The 28,000-nt window shown below is 51.0% G+C and overlaps 1 protein-coding gene across 5 annotated transcripts; it reads right to left on the reverse strand.

Annotated features, from left to right (window-relative positions):
• Positions 1 to 28,000, reverse strand: Fbf1 (Fas binding factor 1). Of its 5 annotated transcripts, XM_057775262.1 has the most exons (30): positions 27,433 to 28,000; positions 25,444 to 25,525; positions 24,569 to 24,596; positions 23,467 to 23,508; positions 22,067 to 22,157; positions 19,864 to 19,912; positions 17,856 to 17,906; positions 16,771 to 16,909; positions 14,713 to 14,790; positions 14,200 to 14,316; positions 13,841 to 13,976; positions 13,599 to 13,732; positions 12,875 to 12,974; positions 11,217 to 11,690; positions 9,959 to 10,060; positions 9,537 to 9,631; positions 9,320 to 9,378; positions 7,953 to 8,108; positions 7,713 to 7,813; positions 7,391 to 7,597; positions 6,703 to 6,810; positions 6,470 to 6,609; positions 6,275 to 6,393; positions 5,074 to 5,196; positions 4,807 to 4,992; positions 4,221 to 4,397; positions 4,010 to 4,147; positions 3,807 to 3,924; positions 2,650 to 2,759; positions 1 to 1,231 (listed from the first exon to the last, which is right to left on the reverse strand). In XM_057775262.1, exons 2-30 carry the CDS (start codon positions 25,444 to 25,446, stop codon positions 1,148 to 1,150), a joined length of 3,465 nt encoding a protein of 1,154 aa, XP_057631245.1. In that variant the 5' UTR covers positions 25,447 to 25,525; positions 27,433 to 28,000; the 3' UTR covers positions 1 to 1,147. The 5 variants fall into 5 exon arrangements, with proteins under 5 accessions (XP_057631245.1, XP_057631244.1, XP_057631243.1 ...); XM_057775261.1 differs by lacking the exon at positions 25,444 to 25,525 and having other exon boundaries at positions 11,217 to 11,687; XM_057775260.1 differs by lacking the exon at positions 25,444 to 25,525.

Genomic DNA, 28,000 nt, shown 5'->3' on the forward strand with positions numbered 1-28,000 from the left:
TGTGTACAGCCCCAGGTTCGGTCCCCAGCAATGCAAAAACAAAACAGAATCGCAAAGAATAGAGCAGTTTAATGGGCCCAAGAGAATTAAGTTCCTTTGAGAATAGCTCTGGGGAGCACAGGCAGACTCTGGCTCAGCCTCTCGCACCTTCCTCCTCTGCCCCTGCGATCACAGCTTCATGTGTCTCCTCTGCCCCTGCTCCTGTGGGCACACCTTCACGTGTCTCTTTTGCCCCTGCTCCTGTGAACACACCTTCACGTGTCCCTCCTCTGCCCCTGTGAACACAGCTTCATGTCCCTCCTCTGCCCCGTGAACACAGCTTCATGTCCCTCCTCTGCCCCTGTGAACACAGCTTTATGTGTCTCCTCTGCCCCTGCTCTTGTGGGCACACCTGCTCAGGTGGAAAGCGAGGAGCACCCCTGAATGCAAACTGCTGTATTAACAACTGTGGTTTCTTTCTGAGTCCTTCTGTCCTGGTCTGCCGGATCATTTCTCCTCCCCTGCCAACTCCTGATACCCTGCTTGGCATACCAGAGACTGGAGGAGCAGCAGCAGCTCAGCTGTGTGGTCCCTCACAGACCCCAGGGGTACCTTATTTCCAGGCGGAGGCTCCAGCTCCTGAAATCTTCCTCCCTCCTCTGCTTCTCCATATACCCTAGGGTCTACAGCTCCCCATGCCCACCTCTGGTAGAGACTAGGATGGGAGGAAGGAGCTAGTGTGTTCGTGTTGAGTTGGCTGGTTACCAGGGAGTAATGGGAATGAGATGGGGCTGAGAGGCCCTTCTCCTTATTCCCTAGTGGGAAGGGAGCTCTCAGTCAGGGAGAAGTAGATGACTGTTCATGGTTTCCCACTCTAGTGCCCTGAGATAAGCCCAGGCATGAGAATCTCCAGTGGCTGCCCTGTAGAAGGCGGTGATGAGCTGGGGCCTTACTATGGGACAGGAGTGTGTGATTGGTGGTAAGAAGGCCTTGATGTCATTGCTCCCTTGGGGAGGCACCTGCTGCCTCTTAGCTGGGAAGAACACACAGATACTCTGTCCGCACAGAAAGCTGTAATCAGGCTCTGGGTAGTGCGCCACCTTCCTAGGAGCCTCCTCCGGGGAGGGGGAGCTCTGGGTCGGGCTGGCTGAGGAGGCGCTGGCTATCATCAGGCAGAATGGTATGCCATGTTGTAGGGCGCCTTCTTCAGAGTTTCCAGGAAGAACTGTTCATTCTCCAAGAAGTCGTGGTCCTGTGAGGCAGGCAGATTCAGGTGAGTGCTCACACTTCCATGCACTGACAGGGTACTCCTGACCCTGGAGAGCCAGCCTGCACTGAGGAACTCCCTGCACTGGGGAGCAGTGGGGGTACATGGGAGTTCAGGCATGGAATGAGACAGGCCATGATGTCAGTCCTGGCAAGGACTTGAGAGTCTTGGAATTTATCAGCAATGACCTCATGTCTCTAGGCCAGTGTCTTCATCTACAAACTGATAAGACTGTCTCATAGCTGGGCATGCTGGCTCACATCTGTAGTTCCAGCAATGGAAAGAGGACCGCATGCAAATCCAAGGCTAGCCTGGGCTACAGAGAGAGACCCCATCTCAACAAAACGAGCAAACAAAAAACAAACAGGAAGGAAAAGGCTAAGGCTATGGCTCTGTAGGGCCGTGAGGAAGGCAAGCTCACGATGCACATGCAGTCTTCAGCCTGAGCATACCATGTGGGACCTGCGCCTTGAGTGGCCGCTATTGCCACTGACGTCATAGGTTATTTGCAGGTTAAAAGGGTATTGCTGACCTCTTGTGCCTAGAGCAGGTCTTAGCTATGTAGGCAGTTTGCTGCCTCTTTTTTTTTTTTTTTTTTTTAAGATTTATCTATTTATTATGTATACAACATTCTGCCTCTATGTATGCCTGCATGCCAGAAGAGGGCGCCAGATCTCATTACAGATGGTTGTGAGCCACCATGTGGTTGCTGGGAATTGAACTCATGACTTGTGGAAGAGTAGCCAGTGCTCTTAACCACTGAGCCATCTCTCCAGCCCCAGTTTGTCACCTCTTGTCTTTTTTTTCCTCTTGGCAGATTTTCATTGTGTAGCCCTGGCTGGTCTAGAACTTCCTATGTAGATCAAAATGGCCTTGAACTCAAATATCTACCTGTCTCTGCCTCCCAAGTGCTGGGGTGAAAGTTGCAGGCTCTGTATTTTTTTTTTCTCTGATTTTTTTGAGACAGGGTTTCTCTCTGTGTAACCTGGCTGTCCTGAAACTCACTCTGTAGACGAGGCTGGCCTCAAACTCAGAGATCCACCTGCCTCCCAAGTGCTGGATTAAAGGTGTGTGTCACCATCACCTGGCTCAAAACCAATTTTAACAGGGGGTATCACTGGGGATTGAACCAGGGCACTGTACAAGTTAGACAAGTATTCTACCATCTAACAAGTCCCCAGTCCTAGTGGTCTATCCTTCCCTTATGAGCAGGGGCCAGACCTCCTTAGGACCTTGGGGTGACAGTCCGTTATAAATGTGTGTGTGAGAACCCCAGCCCAGTGGCACTCACCTGACCACCCGAGCCCAGCGGCACTCACCTGACCACCCGAGCCCAGCGGCACTCACCTGACCACCCGAGCCCAGCGGCACTCACCTGACCACCCGAGCCCAGCGGCACTTACCTGCTCTGCTGTGTGCTTCAGCAGCAGCAGCTTGGCAAGAAGGTGTGTGGACACTGAGGCAGCAGGTGTCTGGCTACGCTGAGGAATGGTGGGAGCAGGGGCCTGGATGGCTGACGAGAAAGGCAGGGGCCAATGTCAGGGAGAAAACTGAGAGGCCTGATTTTTCCTGCAGGACCCATACCCACACTGCCTAGATGGGAAGAGCCTGGCCCCATGCCCTGGGGACTCTGGAAAACCCAGGTTCCAGTTATAGCACCCACATGGCAGCTCCCAGGCATTTGTAACTCCAGTTCCAGGGGATCTGATGCCTTCCTCCAGTACAGAACATCCCATACAACAGTCTTTAAAAAGGACAAGGCACACTGTGCTAGAGCAGACACCTGGTAACCTCCTGTGGGCTCTACAGAAGCACGGGTGCACAGACCCACATACAAAAGAACAAGGAAGAAAGAAGACTTGGAGCCTGTGGTGGCAGAGCAATCCTAACAAGGGGTAGCAAAGGGAGGAGGAATAATCTGAGTTCAAAGCCTGCCTGGTCTACAAGGTCAGATTCCACAGAAATAAAAACAAACAAATAACAACAGCAAAAATGTGTGGTGGCTCATTAATCCCAGCACCAAGAAACACAGGCAGGAGAATTTCTAACTGTGAATTCAAGGCCAGCCTTGTCTACAGAGTGAGTTCCAGGAGAGCCAGGGCTACAAAGTAAGACCCTGTCTCGAAACAAAATCAGAAACAACAAAACTCCCCTCAAAAAGGAAAACAAAGCTGGTGGCACACACCTTTATCCCAGCACTTGGGAGGCAGAGGCAGGCAGATCTCTCTAAGTTTGAGGCCAGCCTGGTCTACCAAGCGAGTTCCAGGACAGCCAAGGCTACACAATTCTTTCTACCCTGTCTTGAAAAACAAAAATAAACAAAAAGAAAACAATATAAAGGGGGTGGAGCTAGAGAGATACTCAATAGCTCAACAGTAGACACATCTATAATCTAACATTCAGGATGCTGAGGCAGGAAGATCTGAGTTTGAACTCAGCCTGGGCTCCAAAGCAAGACCCTGTCTTCAAATGAACAGCTTCAAGCAGCCCCCACTGAGCGGCTGGAGGAGGTCCTGCCGCTGCTGCTCCCACTGTGTCCCATCTTCCTGGAGTCACTTACCATCCAGGCTGGCCACTGCAGGGCCCTGAACTGTGGAGCGCAGCCCTGGAAGGCTGGAGGGCACATCTTGCCGCACACGGTCCAGCTGCAGCCTCTGCTGCGCCAGGCTCAGATGCTCCTGCGCCAACCCCCAAGAGATGGACTCAGTGAGAAGGACAGGCAGGTGGGCCTGAGGGACAGAAGAGTGGGAACTGGAACCTTGCCTGGTGCATACGCTGCTCCTGCTGCCGCAGCCATTCCTGCTGCCGCTGAACTGCCTGCAGCCGACCCTGCTGCTCAGACTGCATCTGCTGGGCCTCCTGCAGGGCCTGCTCACCCTCCTCATACTTCTTGGAGGCCACCTGCAGGGAGACCATGGGTCACGGCTAGCTAGAATCACATGGCGGCTCATCCCACAGCCCTTCCAAGACACACCTTGCTCACGTGTTCCAGCTCCTGTGCACGGGCCTGGAGGCGCAGGCTGGCCTTGTGTAACCTGTCCTTCTCCAGCCGAAGCTCCTGGCGCTCTCTCTCCAAAGCCTCTCTCTCAGCAGCCAGCTTTTCCTCCTTGGCCCGGAGCTCACAGGCCCTGACTGTGAGCTCTGCCTGCTCCTGAGAAGGTGGAATCAATGCTGAGGTCCCCCATCCAGAGCTACACCAGGCTCCGGACAGCCCTTGGGGACCCCTTCCCCCTCACCTCTGGCAGTGGACAGTAGAGCAAGGGGCTTCTTGGACATGGATCAGAGAAGCCTGAAGCCCAGTTTGGGAGCCCCCACATAAGTCATGTAAATTCAGTGTGTCCAGTGTCTCTAATATCACTTTCCTCACTCACATATCTGAGCCAAAGGAACCGACTAGCAAGTAAGACAAATATGCTCAGTGCCTTAGAAAAGGAAGTTACCCAATGTGCTGACTGCTGCTCCAATTTCTTGCCATGTCCAGCTGTGTGCTCTTATTTCCTAGGCCTGGGATCATTTGCACACAGCTAGGAGGCCAGGGCCACTGAGGCTCTGAGCCCTACCTTGGTCAGGCTGATGATGGTGCCCTCCCGCTGGGAGTCTGCATGCAGCGCCCTCTCAGCCTCGCGCTCGGCCCGTTCCTTACTCAGCTTCTGCTGTGTGAAATACTCGGCCCACTCTGCCGCCAGGCGCCGGCGCTCCTCCCCACACTTGTTCATGACTGACTTCTGCTCCTCTAGCAAGGCACTCTGTGTGGGGGCAGGAGGGGAGTGTGAGTGTCCTCAGGCAGGAATGGTGGGGTCAACAGCTGAGGGTGGAGCTGGACTCACCTTGGCTCTCTCCAGCTCCTCCCTCTCCATGGAGAGTTGCTGGACCATGACCTTCCTCTGCTCCTCCAGGCTGCGCTGTGCAGACTCTGCCTTGGACTTCTCAGCAGCCACCCGCCAGCGTTCCTGCAAGGCCCAGGACAGAGCTGAGGGTTGGCTCCCTACTCTAGGAGCAGGCCAGACTGTTCCAAAAGAGTTGGGCAAATCTGGCTTCTCTCAGGCTAAGTCATAAACCCCTCATTTCCAAAGAAACACGAAGTGACAGGTGCTTGGGAGGTACTGCCCAGGTCTAGCTCCTGCAGTTCTGAGTTAGGAGGCTCCAGTAACTCGGTCAGACTGCACCACAGGGAAGGTTCAGGAGTGCCCTGCCCTGAACCGCCAGGTCTGACCCATTACCTATCAGTCATACATGTTGGGAACCCACCGTTTCTGTAAGCGTGAGGGGAGAAGCTCAGCAAGTTTAGTCTTCCTTAAAGACTAAAGTGTAGGGACTAGAACCATGGCTCAGCAGTTAAGAGCACTGACTGCTCTTCCAGGGGACTGGTCAGTTCCCAGTACCCCAGAACAGCTCACAACCATCTGTAACTCCAGTTCCAGAGGATATGATGTTCTCTTCTGGCCTCCAAATGCAAAACACCCACACACATTAAAAATGAAACAAAGCAGCTAGGTGGTGGTGGCGCACGCCTTTAATCCCAGCAGAGACAGGCGGATTTCTGTGAGTTCGAGGCCAGCCTGGTCTACAAGAGCTAGTTCTAGGACAGGCTCCAAAGCTACAAAGAAACCCTGTCTCGAAAAACCAAAAAAAAAAATAAAATAAAATAAAAGAAGACCGAAGCTCACTTTCATCTATGAATGACATGTAGGGTTGTCACATAAGGGGTTAACTGACATTTAGTCAAGAGTTTCCATCCCAGTGTCACAGGGGTGATGTGACAGATCTGAGTGACCGGAGGAAGAGAGAAGTACAGTGATGGTGGAGGGCTCTGCAGGGTGGCTTGAGCAGGTGTTGGGGGACCCAGCGTAGGGCTGAACACAGAAGAGGAAGAGACAGGAAGAACAAGCCTTGGCCACTGCCTGCTTGAGTGGAGGAGAGAATGGTTACGCATGGGTGTGACCTATTGGCTAGAGTCAAATCAGAGTGGCTGAGCTCATCACAGGCGGCCCTGGTCTGAAGACTTCCTGTACACCAGGACAGCCTCACCTGTTCCAGGAGCCGGCTCTGCTCACTCAGGCGCACCTCCATCTTCCCAATGACCTCCTGGAGTCGGCTGCGCTCTTCCTCCATGTCTCGCTGCTGCCGGCCCAGCCGCTCCTGCAGAGCTGGGGGCAATACACAGGGTGCTCACTGACTGCCGTCCTTCCTAACATGGGAGTCTTAGTTACAGAGAGGGGCTACCTCGCAACTGCTCATCCTGCTGCCGGATCCCCAGCTCCCGTTCCTGTGAAGTGGTGAGGTGTGAGGCCTCCACGCGGGAGGACAGCACATTCAAGCTGCTGGAAAATTTCTCCATCTGCTCAATGATGCCATTCAGGGACCTGAAGGATTATCAGGGCATCTCATCCGGGGCACGCCCAGGACACCAGGCCCAACCAATCCCTTGGGCAAGCAGCACCAGGTAGCACACATACCGAGTATGGGAGGTGGCACTGGTGACAGCATCGATTTCTTGGTCCTTCAGCATCTTTAACCTCTGTAGTTGGTGCTCGTGGTCCTTGCGCATCTCCAGGATGGATGCCCTGAGGGGATGGCAGCAGAGGCCAGGAAGGCCAAGGGTCACTGTGAGCAGGGCCACAGATGACACCAGAGACCATGAAAGGAACATGCCTCTGAGCACCACCTCCTCCTCTTCCTCCTTCAGGCAGAGCCTCAGTGCCTCAGTTTCCTGGCTCTTCTGTCTCATCTCTCATGGCTTCCATGCCATGTGCACATCCACCCTGCTGCTCAGCAAAGGATCCCTTTCACAGCGCAGGAGGAAGCTATGTGCCTAGCCCTCTGTGCTCGCCCATGGGCTGCTCTGCCCTCCAGAGTCTTTTCTTAGTTCCATTCCCATCCAGAGAGCCTCAATGCATGACTTTTCAGACCCTCCCATTCCAGCGGAGTGGGTGGAACCCTACCCATGAGAGGCAATGGATTGGTGTGCTCAGCCTTGAGCCTCCATCTCAATGGGCTGAAGGGAAGGGCAAGCTTATGTACAGCTGTAGAGCCATACTGTGGTCTCTTGGGCACTGCTGTCTGCCGGCCAATCCTCATAAGCCTACCCCCAGCCCCTGCCCATCCTCTTGTCAGTCCTGCAAGGCCACTCCCTAGTCTCCTTACTGCTGCAGCTCCCGAAGTCGTGCCACCTCCTGGTCCTTCTCCTGCGCAGCCAGGGCCAATTGCCGCTGGTGCTGGGCTATGAGCTCAGCCCTGGCCTGCTCAGCTTCCCGGCAGTATGACGCATGCTGAGCTGACAGCGACTCCTTCTCTCTGCGGAGCTGCTCCTCCCGCTGCTGGTAGGATGCTTCTAGTACCTTGACACGGCTTCTGTCAACAGAACACCCACCTAGAGGGTCTCACGGAGCACACTGACATGATCCTGGGGCCCAGGGAGATCTGAACATGAGCTCGGGCAGCCCCCAAGACTGGAGACAGTGGATACCTGTGCGCATCTTCAATGAGCTCCAGGTCGGCCTGGTGCCGCTGCTGCAAACTCTCCAGCAGCATGCTGTGCTGGGTCCGCTCCAGCTCCAACTTCCGCACCTGGGCACGGGTGAAGCGAGGGTAGTAGGGACCTTCAAGTAGCCAATTCCACATTTTGTGCATTCAGCCCCTCCTCCCTCCTGGTGATGCTTCCAACTGCTTCCCAGGACAGTGGCCCTCACTGCCCTTCAGCTCTCACCTGGGCCTCCAGCTTGGCCAGCTTGGTCTGGCTCTGCAGCAGCTCAACCTGAAGCTGGGCAGTGCTGCTTGGGAACTGCCCTTGGGCAGCCAGGAGTTGCTTCTGGTATCCTGAGCCTGGCAGCAGACTTTGCATCACAGACTCCGGGAGCAGGGGCTGTGGGAGAGGATAAAAGCTGTTCCAACCACAAGCCGACAGGCCTCTTGCTGAGCTCCTCCGCCTCCACACCCGGAACTCTTGGCCATCCTTTAAGGTAGCTAGAGACCAGAGTTCTAGCAGGACAGGATCTTGGCGAGTTCTAGGCCTTGGCCTTGCAAGGAAGTCATCAGAGCTCTGGTCAACAAACAGAGCAGCCTCCCTCCCCAAGGACATCCTCCTCAGTGAGGAGCCATTGCTAGCCTGAGAGAAACAAATGGCTCAGTTATGACAGTAGCTTCTGACCTGGCCCTTTAGGTCGGGCCAATAGGCCTAGGTGACAGTTGGTTGCAGTCAGGTCCCTTCAGGGACTTACTCCTGGCTGTCCTACCTCCCAGGCCCAGTGATGCGGTGAGAAGATGCAGAGATGGGGATGTCTTACAGTACAACAACAGGGCAGCTGTAGTCAGGGGCTGGCCTACTTGGAACTATAGCCCAGGCCTGACCTCAAACTTGATTTTCTACCTTAGTCTTCTAGTCCAGGTGTTTGTGTGAGATGGAACATGGTGGTGCTTTGAGTGATACTGTCCCCCATAGGCTCATGTTTGAATACTTGGTCCCTGGTCAGTGGAACTGTATGGGAAGGATTTAGGTATGGCCTTGTTGGAGTAGATGTGACCTTGTTGAAGGAGATAGGTCACTAGAGGTGGGCTTTGAAGCCCATGCCAGGCCCAGCATCTCTTTCTCTGGTTCTGCTGTCTAAGGATCAGAATTATTCTTTTCTCTTTTTTTTTTAGTACTGGGGACTGAACCCTGGGTATTGCACACGCCAGGCAAGCTTCCTCTAGAGAGCAACCCTCACCCCTCTTGAATCCAGGATGGGTTGGAACTCACTATATAGCTTTAGGTCAACCTCAAACATGTGGTACTCTTCCTGTCTCAGCCTCCTGAGTACAACTGAGTACAATGCCAAGTCTGTACTAATGCCTTCTCAGGGGAACATCCCAAGCTGCTCCTGCACAGCAGCCAGCTCCAGTTCCCTACTGATGCTGGCAGTTACAGCCAACTGCAGTCGGGAGTAGAGAGGCTAATGAGGAACATCAGGGCGAGTGGGCAATGGCCTACTGGATATATGGGATATATTCTAGCAGAATGTCAAAGTCCAGCTCCTGGAGCAGGGGAGAATTGTTCTCTGGGCCCAAGACCTATACCTGTTTGTCCACCTTCCCTACCTGGACAGGCACAGAGAGCCCCGTGCGGTCCTGGGAATGTGGAACATAAACTGCAGGCTCTGAAAATTTGACAACAGAGAAAAGAGAAGAAGGTTCAGAGGACTGCGGAGCCAGGGGCATCTGGGAAGAGTCCCTGTCACTCATCTTCCAGAGTGCCCAAAGGAGCTCAAGGTATCTCTTCCTCACCCACGGCTAAACTCCAAAGAAGGAAACAAACCTCTGCTAGAGAAGTCCCCAGAGGCAGAGGCCATTCCCGTCTTGGGGTCACCGACAGGGAGGACAGTAGTGGCTGGGCTCCAACTCATGGCGGATCTGGGGACAAAGACGAGAGCACATTGATCGGCTTCTGTGTCAGACAGAAGTAGAGAAGGGGAAGCAAAGAAAAACACTGGATTCAAATACTGGGTGAAAAGGTCTCAGGGCTGGTACTCTACTGGACCGAAAGATCGGCTGCACTGGTGGCTTGGTAAAGGAGGTGGTATGTGCCCTCAGACATCTCTGTCATCTAGGCATAGACGTGGAACAAGACAGAGTCAGCAAGCCACCTTGGGTCCCAGCACAGTCATCATCTATCCAGGAAAGGAGGCCTGGGCTGGCCCCGTTACCCTCACGCCCTCCCGGCCCTGTCTCTGGACATACCCTGTGACGCCAGGCCTGACAGCTGCAATCCCTTGTGTAGCTGCTCCCGAGGCTTCTCCAGCAGCGGGCTGCTCAAGGGCCTGAGTGCTTGCAACAGGTTGGCTGAGGAAAGTCCATATTAAAGGTGAAGGCTCATGGTAAGCTACAGGAAGACAGCCTCAGACATGCCCCTAGCATGAAGCTTACGCCAGTCCTCTTCTCCCGCCTCTGGACTGTGTTCTAGGCTGGGCTCCTGGAGTTTGTGGGCCTGCTGCCCACCTCGGCATCCATTGATCGCAGCACCCAGGAGCATGTCGCACACACTGGAGCTGAGTTCAAGCTCAAGTGCTGCCATCCTTCATTTCTCTTTGTTCAGTCTTGGACTCTAGTGCGGCTCAATCGCTCCTCCCCACAGCTAACCCTTGGATGACTCTCTTCTATTAGCTCCTCTTCTTTCTTGGCTCTCCAATATCCGGTCACTGTCAAAACTGCTCTCCCCCAACACACCAGCTCTAGGATGTCTAGGACACGGTGTTGGTGTTCCAAGACTCTCACAAAGTCACACAATCTCCCCTGCTTGGTTCTGGTTGCAAGGTTTGTCACTGTTTCCTCTGGACTTGGCCTTGTCAGCCCCTTTCCCTTCCCGCCTACAGGGGTCACTCACTCCCCAGCCTCGCTGGACAGCCATTCTATCGTTCTCAGGGGCTGCCTCTCAGCTTCCACATTTACTCGAATGCTTCCAAGAGGATACAGGAAGCTTAATTCATACATGCATTAGCCACTTTTAACGAGCTGACAGAAACACCTACATTTGGCACAGTGTTTAACTGGTACTGTGGACAAGGCTTCAGCTCAGACAAACAGACAGTGAATCCTGCTACCTCAAAACATCCTCTGGCCGGGGGGTGGTGGCGCACGCCTTTAATCCCAGCACTCGGGAGGCAGAGGCAGGCGGATCTCTGTGAGTTCGAGGCCAGCCTGGTCTACAAGAGCTAGTTCCAGGACAGGAACCAAAAGCTACGGAGAAACCCTGTCTCGGAAAAAAAAAAAAATCCTCTGTTTTGTTTTGCCTAATCCAGTCAGTACCTGTTCCCACAGCAGTCAGGGCATGGGTGTCACCAGCACCTGGCCTCTCTGTCCACATTTGGGCAGCAAAGCGGAGCTGGCATCAGTGCCCACAATAGTATCTCTAACAGAGGATGACAGGTAAGGTGGGCAAAGCTAGCCCCTCAGACCTTGCCAAATCCTTTCCACCAACCATGGTGGCCCATGCCCATACCTGCTAGAAGGGGTCTGACCCGATGATCCCAATGAGTTCAGGCTCTTAGAGGGCGCAGCATGCTCCTCTCTGGCTAGACCGTGGGATTTCTTCTGAGAAATGACATGGCTCAGCCAGTCGTCGTCCTTCTCCTCAGAGGTTTTCGGTGAGGCCTGGCTGGCTTTGGTAGAGGGCCTCGCACCCTTGGCTGCTGGTTTCGTGGCTGAGGGCAGTCCAGCTGGCACAGAGTGTGGCTCTGGGGCTGAGTGCTGGTTTGTAGTGGGGGCTAGAGATGGTGTCAAAATGGCTGAGTCTTCTTGTTGAGCCTTTTGAACAGGAGAAGGATCATCATCCTTAAGGGCCAGGTCATCATCCTTAAGGCCTAACCAGTCGGCTCCTCCTCTCCTGGGGTGGATGGGGCTGGAAGCAGGGGGAGGGCTCTGTTTGAAGCTAGGTTCTCCCTTAAGGTCTGAGCCACCTTCTCCCAAGAACCTGCTTCAAAACAGAGAAGAGAGTGTGGGACAGGGGAGGAAGTCCAGCCCATTACCCATTACCCCCTATAAGCTTTACTCTTTGCTGTTGAGGGGGCGCATATCTGGCCCATAGCAAACTGGGCTTAGTGGTTCACACCTGTAATCCCAGCACTCAGGAGGCCGTGGCAGGACTGCTGTAAGTACAAAGCTAGCCTGTGCTACAAAGACTGTGTCAGAACAGTGTGAACAACAGTGAACATCCCACAGCAGCTGGAAGTGAGGTTCAGCTGGCAGACGGCAGGTCTGCCATATACTAAGCTCATCTGTAGTACCACAGCCGACCAGGATGGAGGCGTACACCTGCTGTCCCAGCATTCTGCCCAGTGAAGGCAGGAGGATAAAGGCAACGTCATCTTTGACTACACAGGGAACTCCCTTTAGAGGCCAGCCTGTCTCAACAACAAAAAGGGCTAGAGAGACAGGTCAGTTGTCATATAAGCACGAGGACCTGAGCTCAGGGGATCTGACATCCTCCTATGGCCTCCTGAAGCACCAGGTACATGCATAGTGCACAGACATATATGCAGACAAAACATTCATATACACAAAAACAAAAAATAAATCCTTTTAAAACAAAAACATGCCGGGTGATGGTGGCGCACGCCTTTAATCCCAGCACTCGGGAGGCAGAGGCAGGCGGATCTCTGTGAGTTCGAGACCAGCCTGGTCTACAGAGCTAGTTCCAGGACAGGCTCCAAAACCACAGAGAAACCCTGTCTCAAAAAACCAAAAAAAACAAAACAAAAACAAAAACATATACTTGGAGGAAGATTACAAATTCCGGAAAGTTGGTTGCTGGTCTATTCTGCTGCAAATGAGAGTGTGTGCTATGAGGACAAGGCCAATGGCAGGGCTCCTGGAAGGCGCGGAGGAGCCCCACTGCTGACTCGGGTGGTGGTTGTATAGTCCTTGGGCCATGACACAACAGCCTTTCACGACACTCAGGGCGTCAGCAGAAGCAAGCCCACTTCCTCCTTCCCTGCTGAGGGGCTCAGGGCTTAGGACAGCCAGTCGACGCCCGCACTGTTGGGAGTTCCTAGCTTCCCTCTCCCATTGGCACCTGCAGACTTATGTCTGTTGGGTGGATGGGGAAGGCTACAGGGACAGGCCTGTGCCCAAGGCTGACCTCCCTGAGTCTCCACTTACCTGACCGACTGTCGGCGAGACTGCCTGCCCTCAGAGGAGGCTACAGTGGGCTGGTAAGCCCCAAAGGTGAGGATCTCATCATCCCAGCTGTCTTCTTTGTCTGTAAATTAAAGGGCATGAACATGATCTAGAACATGGAAAGCCAAACTTTTTACAGGATCTGGCAAATGCTCTACCACTGGGTGACATCTTCAGACCGAGGGAAGTCAGCTGAATGAGTGGAGGCCAATCAAACAGCAGCTATAGAAAGCAGCAGAGCGTTAGACCACCTATGGGTAAGCTATCTCATGACACAGCTGTCTCTGTGACAGAGAGTTCAGAATGTGTGTTCTGAAGGGAAGCTCTTGTTAAATATGTGGTTTGAGCTGAATACAGTGGCTCCCACCTTTAAGCCCAGCACTTGGGTAGAGGATTATTATGAATTTGAAGCTAGTCTAGAGTAATACACTGTCTCAAAAGAGAGGAAAAAACTGGGTACAGTAGCACACACCTTCAATCTCAACATGTGACAAGGCAGAAGCAAGCAGATTCCTGTGAGTTCATGGCCACCCTGGTCTACACAGTGAGTTCCAGGCCAGCCAGGAACTATATAGAGAAACCCTATCTCAAAAAAACAAACCAACAACCCCCCCACAAAAAAAACATGGGATGTGGGGGAGACAGAGAGAGAACAGCAACCTTGCAGCCAGTACAGACTCCCCCCCCCTCCTCCAGGCGTCCTCACCCTTTGGCTTCTGATACTTCTTGTCTAGCTTGAACTCTTTGTGCTCCCCAGCGCCTGGACGAGCAAGGAGCTTGGCAGCTGTGCCTCGCCCCAGCAGTTCATCCAGCTTCGAGCGAGCAGGAAGGGGCCCTTCCCTGTGGGACAGGTATGGAAGGACCGTGCCATGACATGGGGCTCCCATGTTGCTGCAACCTTTGAGCTTTTCCCTGGCCAGGGACTCCCTACTTCATAACGATTCTTACTGGTCTCCGGTCTTCTTCCTCTCTGCTTTGGGGCTGTCTTCAAAACCCAGGGTGGTCATGATGTCGTCCCCTTCGTCAAACAGCAATTCTTTCTTCCGGATAGGAGTATCCCCAGGAGTCAGAGGAACAGAAGGACCTAAGAAAGAAAAGCAGGGCCCAATGCTTGGTGACCGAAGGGGGTTGGGGGGAGACAACCATTTGCACTTGTCTGGTTTGTTCAGGGACCCTGACTCTGACCCCACCCCAGATCACACATTCACCACCCTAGTCCTAGAGCCTGCCCTGCCGAGGTCTGGGCTCTGTACTAGAAAGCCGCCATGACTCTGCCCACCCTGGGACCATAAGTAGGCCTCTCCTACCTTGGCTTGCTGCCATGCTGGGGCTCTTGGAAGCAGGCTTACTCTCCACTATGGGTGGCTTCTTGGCAGTTTCTTCCTCCTCATCAGAGAGAAGTCCCGCCAAGGGGTCTTCAAAGTCTCATGGCCAGAAACAAAGACAAAGGTCAGACTGCTGTCTTTTGCTTAGGTAAGCCAAGCCGGAAGCTGCCACAGTGGGGTCTATGGGGCAGGGTAGGTGCAGAGGGGCTTAAGCAAGGCATAGGGAGTTGAGTGAACCCTGGGACTCCTAGAAATGTCCCTAAGGCATGAATCCATTCATAAATTCATAAAAATCCTTCGCTTTGAAGCCTGGCTTCACAGTCTTTGTGAGTAAGTTCCTCAAACATCTTGGCTGCTAGCACAGTTAGTTCCTAATCATGACTAGCTCTCTGCTCCTCTGACACACAGAGACTGGGCCCTTCAGCAGCAGCATCTGGACTGCTCTCAAGCAAAGCAGTCCAGAAAAGGGGATGTGCGGCGGGAGAGACGAGATACCTTCAAAGGAAAACTTCTTGTACTGAAGCCCAAAGTTGCTAGAAGGGAGAGGTGGCTTCTTAGTAGCAATGGTGTCCCCTACAGGAAGAAGAGAGAAGGCAGTTGTAGAACCGAGTCTTTCTTGCCCAAGGTTTTCCCTGTATTGGAGCACCAGGGACAGCGGGCACTTTGTTCTGACAAACTGAGGTTCTTGGCTGTAAGCACAGCCATGGAGCAATCCATACACCTGCTTCTCACCAGGACCTCTGGGAGGGAGACATGATTGGAAGGTACTCCCACCCCTCACCACCAATCGCTGGCTCGGGGGATTCCCAAGCTGCGCCACACTTCTCCCTTTTGCAGTGAGTAAAACCCAGGAAGCCATGCAGAGGCAAGTGCTCTATCACTAGGCCATATCTCAGCCCAGACTTTCCATTTTAGATAAAAATGACCCTCTAGCAGCTGTAAAAGAGGTGTGCTAGACAGTTTTAGTCAACCTGACTCAAGCTAAAGTTATCTGAGAGGAGGGAGCTTTAATTAAGAAAATGCTTCCAGGGGCTGGAGAGATGGCTCAGAGGTTAAGAGCACTGCCTGCTCTTCCAAAGGTCCTGAGTTCAATTCCCAGCAACCACATGGTGGCTCACAACCATCTGTAATGGGGTCTGGTGCCCTCTACTGGCCTGCAGGCATACACACAGACAGAATATTGTATACATAATAAATAAATATTAAAAAAAAAAAAAAAAAAAAAAAGAAAATGCTTCCATAAAGTTTGGTTGCAGGCAAGCCTGTAGGGCAGTGTCCTCAACCATCCTAATCCTGCAACCCTTTAACACAGTTCCTCGTGTTGTGGTGACCCCCGACCATAGCATTATTTCATTGCTACTTCACAACTGTAATTTTGCTACTGTTATCAACTGTAAAGTAAATATGACACACAGGATGTCTGACATGTGACTCTTGTGAAAGACTCGTTTGACCACCAAAGGGGTCAGGACTCACAGGTTGAGACCCACTGTTACAGAGCATTTTTTAAATTAGTGATTGATGGGGGAGGATCCAGCCCGCAGTGGGTGGTGCCATCCCTGGACTGGTGGTCCTGGGTTCTATAAGAAAGCAGGCTGAGCCAGCCATGAGGAGTGAGCCAGTAAGCAGCACCCCTCCCGTGGACTCTGCATCAGCTCCTGCCTCCAGGATCCTTCCCTGTTGAGTTTCTTCCTGATTTCTTTTGAGATGAACAGTGCTGTGGAAGTGTGAGCCAAGTAAACCCTTCCCTCCCCAAGCTGCTTTGGTCATGGCGAAGCTTCACAGCAGCAGTCACCCGGAGACAAGAAGAACAGAACAGACCTTTTCCCCACATAAACACACACAGTTGGCTGCTTGGCCTCTCCATCCTAGGGACACTGGTGGTCTGAATGACAATGGCTCCCAGAGGCTCATATATCTGAACGCTTAGTAATCAGAGAGTGGTACTGTTTGAAAGGATTACAAAGATTAGGAGGTGATGTGGGATTCCCCTCTGTGCTGGTTAATAAAGAAGCTGCTTTGGGCCTATTGCAGTGCAGAATAGGGCAAGGTGCGAATCTAGGCACATAGGGGATGAGAAAGTAGGCAGAGTCAGGGAGAAGGAAACAGATGTTGGACGCTGGATGGAACCTTACCGGTACGCCACAACCACATGGCAATGTAGAGATTAGAAAAAAAAAAAAAAGAAAGAAACACCAAAAAAAAAAAAGTCTGAACCAGACCCAGTCAGTGTCTCTATTTCTCTGTCTGTGGGTCAGGATGTAGCTCTCAGCTACTTCGCCAGCACCATGTGGGCCTCCACACTCCCTGCCATGATGATAATGGACCAAACCTCTGAAATTGTGAGCCAGGCTCTAATTAAATGTTTTCTTTTTAAGAGTTGCCTTGGCCCCAGGACAGGCTCCAAAGCCACAGAGAAACCCTGTCTCGAAAAACCAAAAAAAAAAAAAAAAAAAAAAGAGTTGCCTTGGCCATAGTGTCTCTTCAAAGCAATAGAACAGTGACTAAGACAGCACAGAAAACTCACAGGACACAGAGCTAACTTCCACATACCTTTCTCATTAGCTGTTAATGTGTCAGCAGGCTTGGGATTGCTAGGCACTTCTTTCCCAGAACCCTTTGCAGGTCCTTTGCCAGAGGGTGGATGAGACTTCATCTGACCAAAGAGATCATCGTCCATGCTATCCAGGTCCTAGGACAGTAGGAGAGAAGCCTGATGTCTGGAAGGGGCTATGGTTTAGATGATACGAAAGTCTTGGCTTGGGGAGGTGGTATTAGGAAGTAGGGGCTTTGTAGGAGCCTCTGAGTCATTGGGGGCAGTGTCTTGAAAAGAACTCCAGAACCACATCCATCGTCTTCCTTTGCTGTGCTTCAAAATGTGGCCATGTGACCAATACAGTTCCCTGCTGCCATCTGCCACCCTCACCAGAGGCCAAACCAACTCCTGCTCCCAACTTCATCCCAAATTGGGCTAAAGAAATGTCCCTGGTGACGGAATGCTTTTCTGTGGCAGCACAGAGCTGACTGGTCTGGAAGGTGGAGGACGACAGGCTTGGGCACCCAGGGGAGAGGATGAAAGAAAGAAACTGAGGAAACCGGTGAGAAAGAAAAGAAAATGGAGCCAAAGGCAGGCAGAGTGGGCGGGGTAGTGAGAGACACAAGTCAACACAGACAGAGAAAAATGGAGACAAGAAGAAAATGGATACAGAAATGCATAAAGAGCTCTACAAGTCTGCAGCCAAGAGCTCTGCCTTGACCTGGGGACCATGGCAGAACGAGACACAGTGCTGCTGGCTGTGAAAACAGAACAGAGGTGGCTGACACCCACAATTCTCTGAAGATTCAGATTTATTTCTAGTTTTATCTGATGAGAGGGAAGAGCTTTTGACAGGGAATCTGGGGAAAAGCACAGGAAAGGCAAGGAGCAGACTTTAGAGGACACTTTAACCCTGGTCTACTCCCCCAGGTGGTCCCAGCTAGGAAAGTCTGTGGTTCCTACTGGAGGCCTGTGGCAGACTTCCCAGGCTACAGATGCCCAGGGCTATACAGGAGAAGTTACAGGACTGGGAAGCCTTGACTTGACCTGCTGGGATCCCACACCCACCCCAGCCTTGAAGGGGGCGAAGCTGTTTGGCTACCTTCATGTTCTGCAAGAAGACCTGCGGGTCTGCATCTGAGACGCTGGAGACCTAGGCCACAGGTAAAGACACAGCGAAACCAGCGTCAGTCAGGGACCAGCAGGCTTGGGGGTTCCCAGTCCTAATCACCTTGCTTTTGCTCAGCAGGGGCAGAAAGCTTAACTGATGAGGCATAAACAGGAGGGTCTCTTGCTCCACAATCTCCAGGGATCAGCTCTTTGAAGTCAAACCTGCCTGTCTGTGGAGACCCAGAAGTGTTTCCAGTGTCTATCCCTAACTGCAGAAGCTATTTCCACCACAGGCCTTCAGGAAGACTACTTCCTAATCATGCACCTAGTCAACTTGGCTGTCTCATGGGAAGAGGTGATGCCCATTTCTGCAGTTGGGAGCGCTCTGTCATCTAGCTCATTGTTCTGATAAGGAAGAAATGGATGCTGTTTGTGTCCATTCAGCAGTCCAGGGACATCACTCTACTTTAAAAATCAAGTACAAGGGCTGGAGAGTTGGCTCAGTGGTTAAGAGCATTGCCTGCTCTTCCAAAGGTCCTGAGTTCAATTCCCGGCAACCACATGGTGGCTCACAACCATCTGTAATGAGGTCTGGTGCCCTCTTCTGGCCTGCAGACATACACACAGACAGAATATTGTATACATAATAAATAAATAAACAAACAAACAAACAAATAAATATTTTTTTTAAAAAATCAAGTACAAGGGGCTAGAGAGATGGCTCAGCAGTAAGAGCACTGACTGTTCTTCCAGAGGATCTGAGTTCAATTCCCAGCAAACACATGGTGGCTCACAACCATCTGTAATGAGATCTGGCACCCTCGTCTGGCCTGCAGTCATACATGGAGGCAGACTGTTGTATATATAATAAATAAATAAAATAATAAAAAAAAAAGAATCAAGTACAAGGGCTGGAGAGATGGCTCAGCGGTTAAGAGCACTGGCTGCTCTTCCAAAGGTCCTGAGTTCAATTCCCAGCAACCACATGGTGGCTCACAATCATCTGTAATGGGGTCTGGTGTCCTCTTCTGGCCTGCAGGCATACACACAGACAGAATATTGTATACATAATAAATAAATAAATTAAAAAAAAATCAAGTACAAGCTGGGCAGTGGTGGCGCCCGCCTTTTATCCCAGCATTCGGGAGGCAGAGGCAGGTGGATCTCTGTGAGTTCGAGGCCAGCCTGGTCTACAAGAGCTAGTTCTAGGACAGGCTCCAAAAGCTTCAGAGAAACCCTGTCTCGAAAAACAAAAACAAAAAAAGAAAAGTAGAAGCCGGGGCGGTGGTATCGCTTTTAATCATCCCAGCACTCAGCAGGCAGAGGCAGGCGGATCTCTGAGTTTAAAGTCAGCCTGGTCTACAAAAGCTAGTTCCAGGACAGCCAGGGTTGTTACACAGAGAGACTCTTTTTTTTTTTTTTGGATTTTTCGAGATAGGGTTTCTCCGTAGCTTTTGGTTCCTGTCCTGGAACTAGCTCTTGTAGACCAGGCTGGCCTCGAACTCACAGAGATTCACACAGAGAGACTCTTGTCTCAAAAAAGAAACAAACAGAATCAGGTACAAAGCTGGGCATGGTGAAACATGCCTTCATTCCTAGCACCTATAGGCAGAGTCAGGTGGATTTCTATGAGTTCCAGACTGAGGCCAGCCTGGTCTCCAAGATAAGTTCCAGGTCAACTAGAGCCACATAGTGAAACCCTGTCTCAAAAAATAAAAAAAATGTGTGTATGTGTGTGTGTGGGGGGGAGTCCAAGTTATATATGAGTTTGTACATCTGTAATCCCTGATCTTGTTGTTTTGGGCTGAGGCAGAAGGCTTGAGTTGCAGGCTAGCTTGGGTCACACAGAGAAAATCTACCTCAAAATGAAACAAAACAAGCCAACTTTGCAGGAACTTCTAAACTTCTAAACCTTTCTGTGAGGAGCTATTAGGCCACTCCAGTCTCACTTTTTGGGGACAAGCACAAAGGTTAAAGACTGGGGAATGGACCAGGCTCACCTCAGCATCAGCTCCCAGTGGCCCTTCAACACTGTCTTTGGGGAGGGATCTGCAAAGAGATGACATCATCAGCAACCTATATGACTAAGCCATTAGGTGATTTATAAAAGTTAAGACTTGGGTCTGGGGGTGTAACTCAGTGCTACAGCATGTTCAAGGCCCTGGGGTCAATCCTAGCATCAGGGAACAGAAGGGAGAGGAAATGAGAGAAGGGGAAGGGAGGGGAGGGAGGCAAGCCAGTCAGGTGTAATGGCATACACCTGCTATCCTGCCACTTGGAGGTAGAGGGAGAAGGATTAGGACTTCAGGTCACCTTCAGGTACATACTCAATTTTAGGCCAGTTTAGAATACATGAGACCTTGTCTCACAGAGTTGTGTCAGAGTGAACTTGGGAGAGATTTCTTCGGAGGACAGCAATAGAATAGGAATCTCAAGGCTGGAGAGATGGCTCAGCTGTTAAGAGCACTGGCTGCTCTTTCAGAGGTCCTGAGTTCAATTCGCAGCAACCACATGGTAGCTCACAACCATCTATAGTGAGATCTGATGCCCTCTTCTGTGCATGCAGATAGATAACAAATGAATAAATCTTAAAAAAAAAAAAAGGAATCTCACATATGGCTGTGTGTGGTGGTACAAGCCTTTAATCCCAGCACTCAGGAGGCAGAAGCAGGTGGATATCTGTGACTTTGAAGCCAGTCTGGTCTACACAGTGAGTTCTAGGACAGCCAAGGCTACATAAAAAAAACCCTGTCTCAAAAATACAAAAAAAACCCAAAATCCACAGACCACATAGTATAGATCTTTTCTACTTAAATTGTTTTTCTATTTTTTTTTTTTTTTTTTTTTAAGTTTTTCGAGACAGGGTTTCTCTGTGGTTTTGGAGCCTGTCCTGGAACTAGCTCTTGTAGACCAGGCTGGTCTCGAACTCACATAGATCGCCTGCCTCTGCCTCCCAAGTGCTGGGATTAAAGGCGTGCGCCACCACCGCCCGGCCTGTTTTTCTATTTTTTAAAGCAGTGAAGTTCTTTAAATATGAATTGTTAATAAATAAATAAATATTGGGGTGAAGGGAAATATTGCGGCCAAACGAATGGCTCAGTCAGTGAAATACCTGCTCGGTTAGCATCTTAAGCATCCGTGTCCCCAAAACCCATGTAAAAAACTGGGCAAGGTCTTGTATGTCTGCAACCCTTGTGCTGGGTAGGGAGAAGAGGGGCATGCAAATAAAAGAATCCCAGTCAACCAGTCCAGCAAACTGGTGAGTGCCAGACACAATGAGAGAGCTTGTCTCAAAAGATAAGGTGGAGAACCACAGTGGAAAACACCCAAAAGACCAGCTCCAGCCTTCATATGCATACATACACATACACACAAAGTTAGTTATAGTTAAAGTTGGGCACAGTGGTACATGTCTGTAATTCCAGTATTTGGGAGGCCGAGGCAGAAGGATTGATCCAAGTTTGAGACTAGTTCACTATGGGCTACATGGTTAGTACCAAGCCAGTATGATTATATAGCAAGACCCTGTTTTCAAATAAACAAACAAACAAACAAACAAAAAGAAAAAAAAGCCAACAAAATCCAAATAATCTTGTTTAAAACAAGAGAAAATCATAATTTTCTTTCTTTGGTATCCCTCTGCTTTGATTTTTTTGAGACAGGGTTTCTCTGTGTTGCTTTGGAGCCTGTCCTGGAACTCACTTTGTAGACCAGGCTGGCCTCGAACTCAGAGAGATTTAGAAATTTGTCTGCCTCTGCCTCCCGGATGATGGGATTAAAGGCTTGCGCCACCACTGCCCGGTTCCCTTTCTGCTTTTAAGACAGTGTCTCACTATGTAGTCCTGGTTGGCCTGGAACTTCCATGTAGACCTGACCTTAAACTCACAGGCATCTACCCGTCTCTACCAGGAATAAAGGTGTGCCCCACCCCACCTAGATGGAGAGAAGGCAAAAGGTGGAGTTCTCATTCTCAGGGGTTGAACAAATCTAAAAGGCAGTGATCTGAACCATCCTCTTTCTTCAGGGTTACAGAAACTGAAGCTCAGAGGAGCCTGGGACGACCAGTAACAGATGGAGGACCAGGAGCCAGGCCTTCAGATTCCATCAATACTCAGGGCTGAGGGGAAAAGTGCAATCTCCCAACATTAATGGTGCACTGGCCAAGATGGAGCGTAGTGCAGGAAAGTGGCCAACAGGGTCTACCTTGCTTTAGCCTTGGAAGCAGGCCACTGAGGTACACTTGCTGTGTCTCTGGCACGTGAGGCTGGCTCAACAGGCTTCTCAAGCAGTGTTGCTGGAACAAGGAAAATAAGACAGGTCATATCACGCCAATCAGCCTCAAAGTAGCGAAGCCACAACCAAGAGGACCGTGATTCCGCCACTTAGCTGCCTGCTGCCCTTCCACAGAAGGGTTGTTGGCATCACAGGCACATCCCGATGCCATCCCTGATAAACATGAGTGGAGTGGGTACATTTCCCAGTAGGAAGTCAATCCCAGATGCCAGGAGTGCCAATGAACAGTTCAACCCACCCACCTGTGCCACAGGAAAAGGCAGAGGCACGATGGGTTTTCCATAATCCTAACGCAGGCTGAAATACATGATTCTCCCTCGAAACAGAAGTCTTGATCCCTCCTGGTGAGCTCTGCACATCCCCTAAGCCCTGTTCCTCAGTGCAGCGACATGGACACAAATAGTAAGGGGCCATCTGGACATGACGGCTCATGGTTATAATACTGTACAGGGAAGGCTAAGGGAGGGAATTTCCTCAAGTTTGAGGCCAGCCTGGGCTATATAGTGAGACTCCATCTCAAATATAAATAAATAAAAAGCCAGCAAGATGGCTCAACAGGTGAATATGCTTCCACAGACTAGAAGGAGCTGCCCTCTGACCTCCACACGTGTGCAATTGCACAAGCATGCACCACCCTCCAAATCCAAAAAGCAAAAAAATAAACCTTAGAGATTTTTAAAAGAAAGACTCTATAAGGAACCTGTGGCTGAGAGAAGAAGCTCAGTAAAAGAGCAGTGTAGGGCCCTGGGTTCCCCCGCCCCCAGCATTACAAAAAACTTAGAAAAGAACAAAGTGATATGAGGACTCTTACAGCCAGGTGCCTTAACCAAGTGGACAAAGCTCTGAGCAGAACTGTCCCAAGCACATGAGCAGACACTCCACAGCACTGGGACATACATCCCAGTTGTTCACAGTATGGCCGTCACCAAAAGGATGGGAGAGCTGGGCCTGGTGGCACAGGCTGTGACCACCGCTACTCTGGAAGCAGAGGGAAAGCTCAGTGGCTCCCTGGGCACCCAGGGAGTTTGAGGCCAGTCCGAGCATCACGAGACCCGGCACAAAATACAAATATAAACTGGCTGGGGAAACTGCTCAGCAGAACAGAGGCTGCCTAGCCGGAACAAAATCAAATGAAAAACCAAAGTTGGGAAATAAGCATTGGTGGGTGTGGCCAAAGCAGGAGCCTTCGGTGCTGCTGAGGGAAATTCTCTCCTTCCCCCCGTGGGTCCTAGGGTGGAACTCAAGTGGTCAGGCTTATGCCCCCCCACTCTGTCCGTCTGCCCTCCCCTGCCCAGAGAAGAAGCACTTACTGTCATCTCCCAGGAGGTCGCCAAGGACATCATCAATGGAACCTGAGAGCAAGGAGGCAAGAATGACACTTAGAAACCTGAAGCCCTGAGACTTCTGGGTCCCAGGCTTTGGGCTGACAACGACTGTGGCTGGCCACGAGATGATCTCTAATGGCAACAAGCCACAGGGCTTTTCCTAAAGCCTGGGGAGAAGTTGAAAATGACCTTCCCGAAGGTAATTTCTCACTGAAATGTTTCTACCCACCGCACCCACCCAAAACACACAAGCCAGTGACCAGTCCTCCAGCCCCTAGGCCAGTGTGGTCCCCTGGAGCCCCTCCCCCATCTGCCACCTCCTGGAGCTGGACTGACTGCACTCTCCCTGGCCATTCTTGGATGGAGGGGAGGTGTGGTGGGGACATCTAGGTAAGCACAGTTGAATTATTTCTCCTACCCAGCTGTATTTGCCTTCCCCACCCTGAACGTCCACCATATATCCCTGAATTCAGAGCTCAATGAGAAGCTGTTTTTCTCCGACTACATGTATTTGTTTTTTAAAACTGCTGAACAGTAGGGGCCACCCTATGGCTTTCATGAGCTAAGGCTGCTCTCGCCACCCCTCTGTCTAGGAGGAGAGCGTCAGCAAAGTCTTGGTCCTCGTCTTTTTAGTTTTTAATGAGACACTGTTTCTCTCTACATAGCTCTGGCTGTCCTGGAACTGTGTAGACCAGGCTGGTGTTGAACTCACAGAGATCCACCTGCCTCTATCATCTGAGTGCTGGGATTAAAGTAGTGCACCAACACACCTTGTTTTTTTAAGTCAGAACAGGAATGTGCGTCATGACATCTGCGGAGGTCAGAAGACAACTTGCAGGACTCAGGTTATTGGGCTTGGCATGAGATACCTTTGCCTGCTGAGCCTTCTCACTAACTTTTTTTGGTTAAAAAAAAAAAATAGGGTCTCAACCAGGCCGTGGTGGCACAACCCTTTAATCCCAGCACTTGGGCAGAAGCAGGCAGATTTCTGCGTTTCAGACCAGCCTTAAACCAAAAAGAAAAAAAAAAAAGAAAAAAAAGGAGAGGTGTATTTGGATTAAGAGGGATGTTCCATGTCTCCACTTACCTTTTAGTCCTTTCTTGGTTTTCAGTGCCTAAAATGGGGGGGGGGGGGGGAATCACATCAACAAAATGCAGCAGTGAGCATGTGTTGACACTGGACAGGAAGAACACTCTGCCTTCTCCAGGCCCCGGGGAAGGAGCACCAGGCACCACGGATAAGTCAGTTGTTTTCCTCCAGCTTCTGAGAATGAAAGCACTCAAGAGGCCAGAGACAGTCCTTCCTAGCCAGCAAAGCCGGGTGCAGACAACACCTCTCTTCAGACTTCAGACATTACAGACATTACACACAGAAACCACCAGACATATGCAGTCAATAACCAGAATGTCTTCTGTTCTCTGTGTCCAATGAGGGTTTAAAGATGCTTCCAGCAGGAAATGCAGAGGACTCAAAGCTTGAGAGATGGGCTGGTGTGGCTCACCTTCAATCCCAGCACTCAGTGGGGGGGGGGGCAGAGGCTGGTGGATCTCTGTGAGTTCCAGGCCAGCCTGATCTTTTACACAGCACTTCTAGGCCAGCCACAGCAATAGGGAGGCCTTGCCTCAACAAAACCAAAGAAAAACTACAAAACAGAGGCTAAAGGAAAACTCTGCTCACTGATTAATTCCTTTTTGGGAGCGGGGAGGCAGGGCTGGGAAGGGTCTCACTGTGTAGCCCTGACTGGCCTGGAGTTTGCTATGTCAAACAGGCTGGACTAGAATCCACAGAGATCCACCTGTTTCTACATTTACCTCCAAGTACTGGGATGAAAGGCTCAACTCAATGCTTAAGTTCTTTCTAATGCTACTCTACCACGGAGACCATCTCCTAGAATATTCTACGCAGTCAGAGGTTCGGGGTGCAAAGGTGGGGTAGGGTGGGGTTTATATTTCCACGCCTACCATCTGGGACTTGGGGGCTTTCTGCAGCTCCTTCACAGTAGTGTCCGGTCATGTGCACTCTCGCTGAGCAAGTTCATCCTTCCTAGCAGGGAAAATTAGATAGAGTAGCTGCTTACAAGAGTCGTGGCTGGAGCTGGAGAGAGGGTTCGGGAGCTGAGAGCACAAACTGTTCTTGCAGAAGACCTGAGCTGGGTTGCAGCACCTGTGCTGAGCAGCTCACAACCTCCTGTAACTCCAGCTCCAGGTGGCCTCCATGGGCACCTGCACCCACACATACTTATACACACAATCGTATAATTAAATAGAAAATGTTTTTTAAAATATGTAGTTTAGCTGGATATGGTGACAATCCTGAAATACCAGAACTTGGGAAAGGGAGGCAGAAAAAAATCAGGCACTCAAGGTCTTCCTCAGTTACATAGCAAATTCAAGACCAACCCGGGCTATGCAAGTCTCAAGAACAAACAAACATACAAAAAACCAAAATAATAAATAAATAAATAAAATACAGCATTTACCAGTGCTTGACTCCAAGGTTGTTAAGGACCCTCTCACTTAGGAGGAAACCTCATAAGTGGTGGTGTACACCTTTGATCACAGCATGCGGGGACAGAGGTAGGCGGATCTCTTGTGAGTTCGAGGCCAGCCTAGTCTACAGCGCGAGTTCCAGGACAGCCAGGAATAGGTCTGTGGGTAAAAGTGTTTCTGCCACCATGCCTAACTATGCGAGCTGGATCCTCAGGACACATATGACAGAGGTAGAAAATGGACTCCTGCCAATTCTCCTTTTACCTCCATGTAAATCTGTGTCCTGCCCCGCAAACAGATAAGTAATTAAAAAAAATTTCAGAGCTGAGTATGGTAATACATACTTAGCTTCAATACCAGAACTTGGGAAGCGGCAGGAAGAGCTACGTAACAAGACTTTGTCAAGAAAGAAAAAGCTAGCCGGGCGATAGTGGTGCACGCCTTTAATCCCAGCACTCGGGAGGCAGAGGCAGGCGGATCTCTGTGAGTTCGAGACCAGCCTGGTCTACAAGAGCTAGTTCCAGGACAGGCTCCAAAACCACAGAGAAACCCTGTCTCGAAAAACCAAAAAAAAAAAAAAAAAAAAAAAAAAAAAGCTAGGGGGCTGAAGAGAAGCCCCAGACATTAGGAGCACTTGTTGCTCTTCCAGAGAAGCTGGGTTGGATTCCCATGACCCACGTGGTGGCTCACAACCTGTTACTCCCATGGGGGACAGGAGGGACAAAGGGATCTGACACCCTCTTCTTTTTTTTTTTTTTTTTTTTTTGGTTTTTCGAAACAGGGTTTCTCTGTGGTTTTGGAGCCTGTCCTGGAACTAGCTCTTCTAGACCAGGCTGGTCTCGAACTCACAGAGATCCGCCTGCCTCTGCCTCCCGAGTGCTGGGATTAAAGGCGTGCGCCACCACCGCCCGGCTGACACCCTCTTCTAACCTTCATGCATGTGGCACACAGACATACAAGCAGACAAAACACCCCTACACAGAAAATAAAAATACATTTTTTAAAAAAGAAGAAAAGGTTAGATATAGTGGCTCATACTTGTAATCCCAGCACTTGGGGGCTGGAGCAGGATTGCTATGAGTTAGGGCCAGCTTTGACCATATAGTGAGTTCTTGGGCTAGGGTGTGTGCCTGTCTCAAGAAAGATTGTGTGTGTGTGTGTGTGTGTGTGTGTGTGAGAGAAAGAGAGAGAGAGAGAGAGAGAGAGAGAGAGAGAGAGAGAGAGAGAGAGAGAGAGAGAGAGAGAGATTTGGAGACTTCTTGCAAAAAGCAGTGCACATCCTTTACCCTGGGAGAGGACGCTGAAGTGGAAAGGTAACTACATCCTGGCCCAGTCTACCAAGAAACTCTCCCGACTATTTGTGGGCAGCGACCAGCAGGAAGTGTGAGTGAGCTCTGGGAACGGATTTTTCTAGCATTCCCCCCCTCCGTTTCTCCCCTGCTCCGCTTCACCCAGACCCACCTTCGCAGGCCTAGGAAGAAAACCGGCTGCGGCGCTCATCTGTCTTCCTGGTGTGCCTAGCCTCTTATTAAAATGCAAAGTGTAACTGGGGTTGTGGACACTGGGGAATGCTTGTGTTTCTCCCGCGCAAAAGCAACTTTAGCGACCTGCAAGTCCAGATGTGTTTTGACTCCTATCACATGAAGGAATTCCTGCTATCTCCTATGCATCCCGTCGCCGCTTCCCAAAGGTGGGGCATTTTCTAGGAGTGGCTTGGAAAGGCCAGCGGATCTTCACACCTATTCAATCAACTCCATGAAGACATTTTAAAGGCCGCGAGCCCGTCCCTCAGCCCCAGCGGTTCGGTTTCGGGCCACAGCGTCGCGCCAGGCGAGGCATGGTGCCGCTCAATGTTCCATCCCCCGCGCGCCCATCCCGCGCTTCTCCCAGCCTCCGAGGGCCCTGTTACGAGCCGTCCTTTCAGAAACACGGCCACGGAAACCCAGCCCAACCAGCGTCCCGGATTCCGACTCCACTCAGTCCGCCCGTTTCCGCCAGGCCTACCACCACTGCGCGGGCGACGTTCCCA

The sequence above is a fragment of the Chionomys nivalis genome, chromosome 7 (assembly GCF_950005125.1).
Source record: "Chionomys nivalis chromosome 7, mChiNiv1.1, whole genome shotgun sequence".
Classification (NCBI taxonomy): Eukaryota; Metazoa; Chordata; class Mammalia; order Rodentia; family Cricetidae; genus Chionomys; species Chionomys nivalis.

Excerpts from the sequence above, each read along its gene's own strand:
- Fbf1 (XM_057775260.1), bottom strand. The coding sequence starts at position 27,471 with ATGAGCGCCGCAGCCGGTTTTCTTCCTAGGCCTGCGAAG. Across the intron at positions 17,907-19,863 it reads CACTGGGAGCTGATGCTGAG|GTCTCCAGCGTCTCAGATGC; the intron begins GTGAGCCTGGTC and ends CCTGTGGCCTAG. Across the intron at positions 8,109-9,319 it reads GGCTCTCTGTGCCTGTCCAG|CCCCTGCTCCCGGAGTCTGT; the intron begins GTAGGGAAGGTG and ends CCTCTCCCACAG.